This window comes from Corvus brachyrhynchos, unplaced genomic scaffold (assembly GCF_000691975.1).
Source record: "Corvus brachyrhynchos isolate BGI_N302 unplaced genomic scaffold, ASM69197v1 scaffold83, whole genome shotgun sequence".
Lineage (NCBI taxonomy): Eukaryota > Metazoa > Chordata > Aves > Passeriformes > Corvidae > Corvus > Corvus brachyrhynchos.
Genome location: NW_008238464.1, coordinates 7,128,158 through 7,141,383, shown reverse-complemented (window position 1 = coordinate 7,141,383; position 13,226 = coordinate 7,128,158). Strand labels below are relative to the sequence as shown.

Genomic DNA, 13,226 nt, shown 5'->3' with positions numbered 1-13,226 from the left:
GGGACCTAGATTCCCCAGAAACTCCAGTCTGCTGCTGCTGCAAAGCATTACAGACACTGTATTGACTGTTCGCTATGAAAATGCAATTAATCAACATGCTCAATGCACGCATGAACTCTAACACTGAAGATGAACCTGGCAAGGAACATGAAGAGCAACAAGAACAGCAGTAAGACTGGGAAAAATGTGTATCTAACTACTGAATGATGCTAGGAAAGGGCTGACAGAAAAAATGGAAATGCTAAGGTACTTAATGCCCTTTTTGCCTTGGTATTTTGCTAAAATTTGCTGTTGGGTAGACCAGATGTCAAGATAAGAAGAGGAGTCTGGAACATGGAAGACTGAGTAGAAAAGGATCAGGCTAGGGTCACCAAACAAACAGGATATGCTTAAGTCTGTGGGACCTAATGGGATGCACCAATAAGTGTCGAGGGAGGGAGCTGGCCAATGTCACTGCAAGGCCACTCTCCATTATTTTTGCAACACCACAATTAGAGGCAGTTTCTGACGACCCTGAGAAAGCAAATATCACTCCTCTCTTCAAGGAGGAGCCATAGAGCTACACATCAGTGAGACTCACTTCATTCCTTGGGATAGCAACTAATCCTGGAAAACCACTTCCAAGCTTATGGAGGACAAAGAGCTTTCTCAGGAAAAAAAAAAGCTCAGGGAAAGGAGAAGCAAGTAGGAACATTTGTGGTGATGGAGTTTTTCTTCCCAAGCAAGTGTTAAGCATCCTGAGACCCTGCTTGCCAGAAGCAGCTGGACATCTGGCTGCTGATGGAAAGTAGTGAATGAACTCCCTACTTTGCTTTGCTTGCACGCACAGATTTTGCTTTCCCTTCTAAACCATCACTAACTTGATTGACTTGCCTTTTTGTCTTCCTTCTATTTTCTCCCCATTCCTCAAGAGACAGGGGGGAGCAAGAAGCTGGGTGGGTGCTTGACTGCTGCCCAGGGTCAACCCACCACAAAGGCAAATGCAGTTTGAAAATAAGTAACCCCAGAACTTTCTTTTCGTTTTCTCCTTACAGGCTTTCCCTCCCACCGTACTCATCTCTTCTTTTGAAAGGTTTGGTGGAGCAGGAAAGGTAGACAAAACTGCATTTCAAAGTAGTCAAATATTTTCATGGTCAAGAAGTTTTAGAAGTTAGAATAAATTAAAGCTTCAGCAAACCAAGAGAGAAAACATATTTTGGACAGAGCAAGAAGTAACTACAAAAGGAACAACTGGATAATAGCCAGGAAAAACAAGCAAAAAGTATATATAACAAGCATTCCAAAAGTCAAGAATATTCAAGAACTGCAAGTGAGTTAAAAAGAACAATGCTTTGAAAACATTTACAAAAGCCTATGACAAACTATAAAGATCTTATTGAAGTTAGAATTTTTAAAAGGCAGTTTAATTTAGCTGTAAGTCAATTCTCAGAATAAATTTTTCACCATTACAAGTAATGAACCCCTTAAAAACCCTTTAAAAAAGGCAAGCAGAAGAAAAATGTTTATTTTACTTTAATTTTAGATACAGTATCTAGATGCACTTATCTACAAACATTTGTGGACAAACTGCAAGATTATCAGCACTGAGTTGGTCTATACGTTACAGAAAAATAGTAAAACACTGAAACATCTGCAGAACAGATGTCTTTACTCTCAGAAAACAAAGGGACAAAAAAAGATGAACAAACTGCCCCACACAGAAAAGAAAGTTGCAACTGTTATTACTAGCTGCTGAATCATGCACTGCTTGAAATAAAGATTGGTTTTTTCTCCCCTCAAGGATGTGTCACATTGTTTGGGATTTGAATGATAAAGATATTATGCAAGATGAAACTGACAGGATGCAAAACAGGGACAGAGACTTAGAAATACACATTGTATTCCTTGCTTATGTAACATATCAAATACCAATGAATTCCTAAGAGAAAAAGATTCAAGGGCACATACATTCAAAGAGTAAGAAGTATGCAAGTTACAGAGAATTGTCTTCACTGTCAACAGAAACTGCTGTAGATCCTTCACATTCTAACAGAATAGGTAGGTATACCTTTATAGGAGCTATTTAGATAATGTAGAACAAAACAGTAAAGTTGAATACGTACCACTTAACTCACCTGAGAATGTAAAACAGACAGAAGTCGGTAGTATTCTTTAAGTTCCTGATGTAAGGCAGCACAAAAACTCTGTAAGAGAAGGGGAAAGAAAAAAAAAAAGGAAAAGTAATGAGGAGAAATCTTTCTGATTTGATTCTATCACCACACTTCCAACATAGTCAGAAAATTCCTGAATGCAATCATTCTACAAGTTTCAGCATAAAAGCCAATTCTTAGAGAAATGGCCAAACATGTAAGTGCTTCCCTAAGAGCTGCATACACCTTTTCCAAAAATATATATACATTATCAAGTGACCTTGTTTCTCGCTGTCTTAACTATATCAACAGATTAAACTATGACAAGTGTAACTCTTCAAGTAGATGTATCATCTCAGCAATGGCATTAATAATTAGCACAGGGATGTACAAATTATAACATGACCCAGTTGAAGATTTTTTTTTAATAATCATGTAAGATACACTATGCAGTGAAGTAATAGAGTTTACCTTTCAGGAAGGCCTCTAACAACAGAACACAGAAGTTAGGCAATTATTTTTATATTTACAGTATAGACTACATGACATGAACAAGAAAACACAATGCTCAAAAAAAAAATACTCCCAGTAAGTGCTGCAGGATCAAGTACTCTAAATTTTTGCCCTTTTATCAAGTCAGAGTTATATATGATTCTTCACTTGACATGGAAGAAATGAACATTACGAAGTATATCTTAAGAAATCTGTAAAATGGGCAGAAGTTAATTCAGGCCTGAACTAAAGCAAAAACCCTTCTTTGTAAAACAATTCTAGGCACAGCTATTTTAGGTTGTTTAAAACTCAAGATAAATTTTAAAAACAATTCCTGAAATAATATTTGTTTAGTGATAAATATTTTCTACAGTTTAAGGTGGGGGGGGGTCTTGCTTTGGTTTTGTAATGATCTTAACCTAACACACAGACTAAAAAATTGCCTGCAACACATTTTTCAAAACAGAACTAAAAACATGGCTCATTAATTTGGGACTAAGTTAAAAAGACTTTTAAACCCCCCAGAAAGTGCCTAAAGTTTTTTGTTTGGTTACTTGGAACAATACTCCCATGCACACACACAAATTCTTCAAAATTTTCTAACCAATTCTGAGCTAATGAATTTGATATCTATTTTAATGGATTTTTTTTTTTTTTAATGGGAAATTTCCCAGCACTTTCCCCTCAAGATCTTTTAGAATTACAGTCAAAAGAATTTGGAAAAAATAAGGAAAACTTCACAGAAAGAACCCAAGAACTTGAAGTAAAATATTTATTCATTAGAATATGTAAAAGGCAGAAATCATTTCTAGAAGCACAAGGAGAAAATAAATCTTCTTTCCTGCTAAGCAGCCTAGGGAAAAAAAAGTCATTAATCTTGCCATTGTATCTTTTTTAGGGAAAGGAGGTTCCTTTCTTCAACTTGACACTATAAATTACAAAGAAATTTGACATTCATTTTATTCCAGAGGATACTGAAGGGCAAAAAGAAATCCCTTTATGTGTAACTCCACTTTTCATTTCTTCTCACTTGCTTCTTCAGTAGATTTTTGAACCTATTAAAGTGGCACTTGCCAAGATAGAGGGTAGAGCAGAGCCTCCAAGAAAACAATCAAAGGCACTGTTTTGCTCAAAAAGGAGAACAGCAATCATTGACTTTAATGATTTAGTAGCCAGGATCCAACTGGTCACCAATTTTTCAGAGAAGCTTTACAAATTAAAGTTTACATCCAGTACCAATTCCTGCATCACAAACCAGAGACTTTTGCTTCCCAAACTGATACAGAAAAACTGGACATTATCCTAGAATTCTGATTTGGTCTGCAGCAAAAGAGAATTGAGGAAGTAAACAGAAAAAAGTTAAAATGCCCACTGGCTCAACTGGATCTAAATGGGCAAAATGCCAAAGAACAAGGCAAATTATAATTAACTGCCAATTATTCTTTTTATTTTCTGAGGACAAATCAGAACTTAGATATTAATCAGCAAAGTCAGAAAAAAGTGTAATATATTGTTATATCTCTACTTCTAATGTTAATACCTGACATTTTGTGTGGTAAAAACAGTCACCAGAATCATAACAAAAGAGGTGACAGACATCTTATTCTACACCTGATTTAAACAGGGGTTTACACAATCAATCTTTTAGAACATTAGGCAAAAGACGCTTTATAACACAACATATATTCTTGTGCTAAATTCCTTAATGCACAGTGTGCAGCACCTGAAATTCTCAGCTATAAAAGCTATGAAGAGCATGAAGGCATACTCTGTGCCCAGATACTGACAGCAAGAGTGGAATATAAGTTTTTATTTGAACGCTTATGTCCTAGAAATATACACAAGTGCTTGCCTCAAGCAAGATTAGCAGCACTAGAGCTATGCAGATTCAGGTAACTTAACTGCACAGCCTTCTGCACAGGATCTGAAACCTGCATACAGAAACCAAGATAGTGCACATTTAAATTCACTGAAGAATTAAAGTTCTCCCCTTATTGTAAACTTGAAGATTAAAGCCAGAGACAGTAAAAATAAGCACAAGCAGGAAGCTGCTAGATAAAGAACCAAATTTCACCCAGATATAAAGGGGAGAGTCCAAAGAAAATGCATACACAGTAGCACTACCATACAAAGCATGGAAATCAGCATTGGATCAGTAGAAAAATAATTACTTATATGTAACTGGAAAGGTTACTTAGAATAAGAGACAGAATGGAACAGAATAAAACATTAGAAAAGTAGGAAGCACTACAGTGTCTCTACTGACCTCTTAAGAAAAATTAGATTGAAGGGAGAAGCACTTCAATTTCTTGGCAGATTAGGTAGGATGTTATGGCTAGAGGCAAGGATAACATTTCTGTCGACTCAGAAGGGATAATATCCAGTTTTACAGAGGGAGCAAGTGAGAGGAAACGGGAATGTCTTAGCAGTAAATGTGGTTTTGGGTATTACAGCAGCAGTGAAGTTACTGTAGACTATAAATCATGATGATGAAACCTATAAAAACAAAAATTAATATTCTTTTGATGCTGTATTCAAAAGAGGGCAGAAGATAATGGACTATTTGCATTTTATGTAAGCTAGTGCAGTACTAACACATGAACATCAACAATAGCTGACAAGAATGTCTCCTGCACACGTCACTAACAACTGAATTGGTCATTAATTAACTCAGGGATAGCACCATCCCATTTAAGAAATGTTTTTGTTTATGAACATGCATGAATAATTTTAAAATATTATTAAAAAAAAAAAAAATTAGGAAAAGGAATTTATGAGAGTTTCCAGCTACTAATTACAGGGGCAAATCCTTAAGACCAGCAAGAGCCAATGCCTCTTCCTTGCCTTCTGACTATGACCCATATCAAATGCAGCATCCACAAAAGGAGTAAATCAGATGATGAATGATCCAAGCTCCAAAGTTTATGCACCACTCTAGCACTGCATTTACTAAGAAGTTTCTTAGCAAAACAAGACCAAATATTGTAGTTAGAACTTTTTTTTAGCTGACTCACCTGTCCAACAAGTCCAAATGCACGATCCAAACTCCTCTGGTCTGTATATTTTCTTATTTTATTATGTAGCCACCCCAACTCTGCAAGTCTACTTGTAGTATCTCGGAGAGATTTGGACAAGCTCACCTATAAAGTAAACAGAAACAACAGTTTGCAATTAAGTCAAATCTGTCATGCCAATACTGGTTTCTTCACAAAGGTCCCTCTGCCTCATAAAAAAAAAAGCCAGATAAAGAAACAATCATTTTACATTCTACAGCACAGATAGTGCAAAAAAAAGCAGACAACCATGTAATTAGCATTGAATTTGTACACACGTGTTGAAAAGGCAGCAGCACCAAACTACTGGCAATTCTGAGACCTTCACTTTCAGAAATCTTATTGTAATAGTATTCATACACTTTTTACATTAGGCAACTATGGCAGCAACAAAATGGTCTTCAGAAGAAAGGAAGAGATCTGCAGTTTCGTGTTGTAGAATCAGACTTTATCTTATCCTGACAACCAGCAAGACTGAAAATATGAGAGCTCTAGCAGAGGTGTTAATGAATGAAACTAATGAAAAAGCTTTGACAAAATAATCAGTTATTGTTACATGTGAAAGAAACCTTTAATAGAAAATAAATGACCCAATGCCTGACTAGGCATCAGGAACAAACTTGCAGAACCCAACTTCCAAGTTTAAGTCCAGCTTTTATAAGTTATTTAATCATATATCCTTCTGAACTCTTCTAGCGTGTTTCTGGTTTTCTTCTAGTATCTCACTCACCTTGCAAGCCCACCTTAGTCTCAACACTCTATTTAGCTACCACTATTTTCATCTGAATGAAATGCGCATTTCTTCCTCTAAATTACCAACAGATAAGACACTGCTCCTACTTGAGATATTCTTCCACCACATTTCACCATATTACTCAAGAACACTATAATCAAGTATTCAAAATTTCATTGAATAAAAAACCCCAAACAATCTGACTGATAAAATAGACCAAGAGGCAGACACTAACACTTACCCACAGCAACTGGACCTATCCCACCCCTACAGACAATTTTACCGTTGACAGCCAGCTTGGAACAGTCGAAACTAAAGCAAGGAAGTATTGTAAGAAGTTAAGCTGCCAAAGAACTAGAAATCAATCTCATTCATTAAACCTTTTAGTTAACAGTACAGGCATTCTCCAAGATAACAATTAGTGTCAGAGTGTGTTAGCCACACCAGTGTGGGCTTGAACCAGGCTGCAGCATTTGCTTGTAAGACCAGAGTTCAGTCCCTAGCCCTCTTGTTTACCCACAGAGGTACAGCTTTAACTTCTTGAACAACTTCTGTAGGGTAAATTCCAGCCCAAACAAGCATAATTGGACACAGAAACCCTGCCCGCAGCTAAAACCCAAAGAGATGACATAAGAACTATTTAGAATTCTGCAAGTGCAGAGTACTTGGCAAACACTGAGCACAACACACATCCACTGGAATTAAATGAGGAACAAGCAAAATTGGCTTGGTGTTATTACATTTGTATGTCTTAGATCAAATCAGAGGCTGCTATCTTTTACAGTGCTGAATGTCACCACCAGACCTAATATTAACACTAAGATTAGGAAACATTTCAGCAAGAATAGCACCTTACAAAGTGTGTTTCTTTCTGGAAAAAAAACCCAACAGCCCAGACTGTGTATAATGAGATTTTCTTTGTAAGCTGAGGAAGAACTACATGCTTTGACTACTATTTTGCCTAATGTGCAGTCAATACAGCTAAAGGAGGTATGATCTTGGTCCTCCTTGTTTGTCAGAAGTGGTTCCAGCTGCAGCTCTGGTGAGTCAATCTCATCTTCACTGGGTCCGGTAGCTCAGTCCAAGTGCCAATAAGGAAGAATGGAAGACAACTGACCTCACTAAAATAACTGAAGACAAAGTTCTCAGGCAAAGATTATTCAGCTGGCTTGTGGTCAGTAATTAAACTCCTTGAATTACAAGTTCCAAGTAAAACAGCTTCTGACCTCAAACCAGCCTATTGGATATGAAAGCTACACAGAAAAACAATGAAATCCATTGCCAATTTTGTAATCGCTAACTAAGTTTTCTTCACATTCCTCTAGAAAAATATATTATGCTACCCTTCTTTTGCCAGATATAAATTTACATATGAAATATAATTAACTCAGTGAAGGTGTTGAGGAATTATAAACTTTGCATCATCTACAGGTAGATGTTTATTAAGAATCTGTTAATTAATAAGATTTAACTTATTTAACAAGAGTTGAGTTTTTCATTTTTCCCTCCATGAAGCAGCTGTAAATGTCATTGTAAAGTAATGGTGAACAACTATACATCTCACTTTTTGCAACTATTATGAAGGAAAAAAGGAAATTAACTCAGGTACCAACATTAAGACCTGTCTACCATGCTCTTGGCACATGAAATGGACCAAAAGTAATTTCCCCACCATTTAAGGACTATGTAATACTGTCATAGAAAGTTTTTAATAGAAGTAAAAATTGAAAGCATCGTCTTTCCATCTGAGCAAGAATATGAAAACCAATTAGCAGAAACTGAACACTGAAGCTGTACTGTCTAAATACGGAATATGAAGATGCTAAAGCAACTAGAGCCACTTTTTTTTCTTCGTTCAGCTGACCCAATCTCACTCTAGGGTTTTTTTGAATTGCAAATAGGTTTAACATCTCACCACCTTAAAGCAAAGTCTCTCAGGCATCTCTCCTATTCTTTTGTCCCCTATTTGATGTCTTCATTCAAATTTACATGAGGCCTTTCTTCAGTTCTACCACCAGTCCTTCCTTTCTCAGGTAATCTGCATCTGATCACTTATAATTGTAATCAGGCCCATAACATCAAGTGGCTAGCATTCATTCCACATCTCAAGCTGTTAAACTTAATTCAATAATAACGTAGTCAAATGCCTGCATCTGCTTTATATTAATTCTTATACACTGGAGAGGGGAAATGTTGACAGAAGTCCTCAAAGCCGTAACTTATGAATCCTTCTACTGGATTAGGAGTTGGGAGGCTATTCATATCTTGTGAAATGCTACAGTTTCTTTCTGGCATCTAATTTACCCAATTGATTTTCAACTACTACTGTTGAAACTACTCTGTTGTATTAACAAAAGAGCTCACAAAAACAAAACAAATAAAACCAACCAACCAACACCAGCACAAAGGAAAAAAAAAGGCTGGTAGAGGGAATAAAGACTTGTAATAATATTTTAACTTTTTTACATGTTTCTCATGGCTATTTTTCCCCCTATATACTTCTCTGCACACATATGAAATACAAGTCACCATACAGTACCTTTCCTTCCACTTTGTAGCAATTTTCAGAATTGCACATTTTGATGGTTTTGCCATCTATTCCCTGGAAGACATATAAAACATCTCTTACAAGATTTGCTTCTGTTATTTCAACAGAACCTGGAAAAGAAAAAAATCAAAAACAAAACAAGTATTTAGATTTGTTGAGAAAATTAGTTTTGATTACAACTTTGAAGAACTATTTAGAACAGCCAAAAAAACCCCAAACTATAACAACTATAAAGCCTGTGCTTGTAACCCACAAAGAAGTGTTTTAGGTCCTCTTAATCTGACAGGAAAGCCCAAGATTGCCTTTACCTGCCTCTAATGCTACCTGTGGTTCTCTCAGAGCAATCAGCTTGTATGGCACAAGGCATGCCCTATTTTAACCAACACATCAGCCAGTTCTTAAACTTGTTATCTCTCCTGATCCAACACCAGTGCAAGTTCTGAGGCAAGCACCACAGCAACTTTATCTTTCTTTGAACAAAGAGATGAAGTTGTTAAATTAGACTGTAGACTTACAGAATAACCTCTTCTACATTCACCTAGGAAAAGGACAGTTAATCCAGAAGGAAGAGCTGTTTGTTTCATAATGGCTTTCAATTACATATGCCACTGCTCAGTGAGAAGACTGATCAAATTAGACTGCATATTAGTCACGGAGCTGGAAAACATTTAAGCATAAACACTGTCTGAAGATAAGTACATCTTTGATTTAGTAAAGCCTTTGCTATTGTAGAATACAGTTTGCTTCTGTTTTCTATCTCTAGTTAGAGGTTAGACTGTGTTAGAGATGTAAGATATTTATGGATTTAAAGGAAACATAAGATCAAAAAAGGCACTGTGCAGGCCATTGAAACTATCCCCACTTTTTCTGGGCAAACCATCACCATGCGCTTTTGTAACTTCATTTAAGATTTCAAGAGTTAAACAATTTTAACAACAACTATCCAGAAATTGAGATGCTACAGCATGCTTCTCCCAATTTAGACAGCACTCTTACTCTTGTCAGTTTGCCTCCCCAACAATCCACTTTTCCAGAAAAAAAAAACCCAAGAAAAATTAAATTCTACTCTTATTTCAGCAAAAGTAGTCTTCACAATACCATTTAAATCTCAGTCTGCCCTCATAACATTAAGATGTGCATGAGTAAGTTGTCCCTCTCAGGAACTTGTAGTGAAATGGTAAAAGATGTAAGTGCGTATTTCTTTAATTGATATAGTACAAAAGTATTAACATCAGCCATACAATGTGCCTTTTTATACTCTGTGTGTAGATGTAACAGTAAGAAAACTTCAAATAAAAGCAAGTAACTTTAGGAGAAAAAAATTAATTACAAGAATCCATTATTCATAGAAATGTATCTTCTTGATAATAGACTTCCATATTCTGAATGCAGTCCTACTTCTATTTCTACACCAGCAAGTGACTACATTTAAGACAACTGTCACTCTTTATACCCATCCCACATAGGAACCAAAGTCACAGCTGCTGGCTGACTCAACGGAAGAAGAATTGTTTTTTATAGCAATCTGTATCATAAATTAAGAGGCAGTGATAGATTTTACATGTCTTTCTATTTCTTTTTCCTATGCTTTTTTCTACTCCTTTTTCTATTTTTTCTTTTCTCCTATTTTGGTATATATTAAATCTACCACATATATAAAACACGTATTTACATTATATACACACACACACACATCTTCTTGCACATCAATGGCCTTGTTAATTAGGTTCTAAATGCCAAATGTTGCCCTCAGATACACCAGTACAACTCTGATCTATAAGCCACTGTTTTGTACACTGCTACTCCAAAATGCAGAGGCTGGCAGACAGACTATATTTTAGTTCCTTAATATCCACACTTATTTGTATAGAAGGTAAAAAAAGCCAAAACAAAAAACCACAGACAAAAGCCTGCATCTCTTATCTTTCTTTGCCAGAGAATAATGGGATGAGTACATCTGCCATCAGCTCACTTATTCAGAAAAGTCTGCCACACAAAAAGGAGTTGTCACAGAGATCACCTGTTAAACAATTCCTCCTTAGTTACACTTGTGTAAATTCAGAATAGATCCTCTAGGCATCAGTTTCAAGTTTACAGCCACTTAATCATGGAAGTAAATTAGCAATATTGGGAATTTAGGAAGAAATTCTTTACTGTGAGGGCTGATGAGGCACTGGAACAGGGTGCCCAGAGAAGTCGTGGATGTCCCACCCCTGGAAGTGTTCAAGGATAGACTGGATGGCTCCCTGAGCAACCTGGTCTAGTGGAAGGTGTCCCTCTCCATGACAGGGGAGTTGGAACAAGATGATCTTTAAGGTACCTTCCAACTCAAACCATTCTATTATTTTACTAGTCTATATTCATATTTATTTTATTGACAATATTTTATATGTTACTTGCTCTAATTACAACCACTGTAAACAGTATGCTAATTTAAAGAGGAAATAGGTTTAAGAGCTCTATATTCCAGTTCACATTTCCAAGTTCTGAAAGACACAGAACCACAAACAGATGAGTATTTCAACAAGTTCTATTTACTGAGCTCTCTTTCTAACTCTAAAAACAGTAGCATCTTCTGATCATCAAAAGAATGATCATTGCTCACGTCACAATCACTTAACTCTGACAAACACTGGAATGAAGTCAGTCTTTTAAGAGGACCAGATCACAATCAAACTAACCAGTGCAAAAGAGAAATTAACAACCAGCCAAAGACTGTGGCTAAATATACTAGTCTTGCATATTTGCTTCTATCCTTCTACCAAGCACATTCTAGAAAAACACTCTTCAAAAAATTAACATGCTATGATTCCAAAATAATTGAAAAGATAATGGAGGATATAGGTAACTGTGAAAAAAATTATCTTTAACAACTATATCTTTGCTCACCACTTGTATCCCCTTCTCGCCTAGACCTTGGCACACCACGAGAGACAGCATTTGAAAAGCCTTTTGAGGTAGTGCTTTGTAAAGAAGGCTGGCTCGCAGTTAAAGTCCATGCAAGACGTGATCCTAGCTGCTGACGGAGGCAATCTCCAACGCCCGGAGCTTGATAGGATTGTCTACAAGGATAAAAGGAATAAATGTCTTTAAAAACTCTGATTCTATACCCACTACATGGTGTGAAGTGATGCAAATTTTGAGAAATGCCCCAAGTTTTCTGTGGATGGTTCATTCGGGGTGGGGGGAAGGGGTGGTTTAATAAAGGAACGTTAAAAAAGGGTACAGAACATACAAGCAATTTATTTCTTCCTATAAGTCTACACTTTCAAAAAACCCCCCAACCTGTAGAAAAGTTTGACATACATGATTTTGTATCAAAGATAAACTTTGATAAAACATAATTATGCTGAAATAGGTTAAAAGTAAAGGTACTATAACAATAATAAACACAGTCATAGTAGAAAAAACTAAACATCTAACTTTTGTTATTACCTGAAGCTGCAGTTACATGTCAAAGAACTAAAGGAAAATAGAAAAAAGAGGAAAAAGTTCACTTTCCAGCCAGTCTACTCTTTCAGATAACTTGTATCAAGTGCCTGAAAATGTAATCAAGAAGGGAATATCCAGACAAGTTCCAATTTCCCTTCCAACTTGTCAGTTCTCCTCACAAAGGAAGTCTTAAATATGAAAAAATGTCACATTGGCCAAGTGCCAATCATCCAGAACCTCCCTGGTTGGCCAGGACTGATAAAATGACAGAGAGTGTCTTGGTGAGCTCTTCCACCAACTCCCTCATCACTCTAGGATAAATCCCATCAAGTTCCTCACACTTGTGAGCATCTAGGTTGGTCAGCAGGCCAGTAACTTCTGCCCCCCAGATTAGAGTGGGTCCATTCTGCTCCCTGTCCACATCTACCATCTCGGGAAGCCACCCGTCCTGGGAATAACCAGTCTCAGTGTTGAAAACTGAGCTCTGTTGTGTTTAACATTAGTAACACCTCAGAGTACAACACTGAATTTTGGCTGTTCAGAAGAATGTACTCCAGAAAAAAGAAAAATAGGTATAAAGAGAAGTTCCGGAGGAACAAAGCTCACAAAGATTTTATTTGGGTTGTTCAGCTCAGACTACAGGACTAAAGAGCACAGTGAAACTGCTATAAAATGGAACAGCATGAACAGGTCAGACTAAAAATATGCCAGTGTATTGGGTTGACCCTGAGTTGATGGACAGTCTTTAAGACCAATTACGCTTCTCACAATTTACATATTTAAAACGCACAGAAAGGCGGAACTTCCCCCTTTTGTCGGAGCTCGCCTGTTGGAAGGTG

At 36.7% G+C, this 13,226-nt stretch overlaps 1 protein-coding gene across 1 annotated transcript in view; it reads right to left on the bottom strand.

Annotated features, from left to right (window-relative positions):
* The window catches only part of TUBGCP3 (tubulin gamma complex associated protein 3), a 56,797-nt gene that overhangs the window by 23,572 nt on the left and 19,999 nt on the right, over positions 1-13,226 (bottom strand). Inside the window, exons 6-9 of the mRNA XM_017737103.1 lie at positions 11,845-12,017; positions 8,947-9,065; positions 5,636-5,761; positions 2,115-2,183 (exon numbers count right to left, since the gene is read on the bottom strand). Coding sequence (XP_017592592.1) covers positions 2,115-2,183; positions 5,636-5,761; positions 8,947-9,065; positions 11,845-12,017 — 487 coding nt within the window. The remainder of the gene's footprint in view (positions 1-2,114; positions 2,184-5,635; positions 5,762-8,946; positions 9,066-11,844; positions 12,018-13,226) is intronic.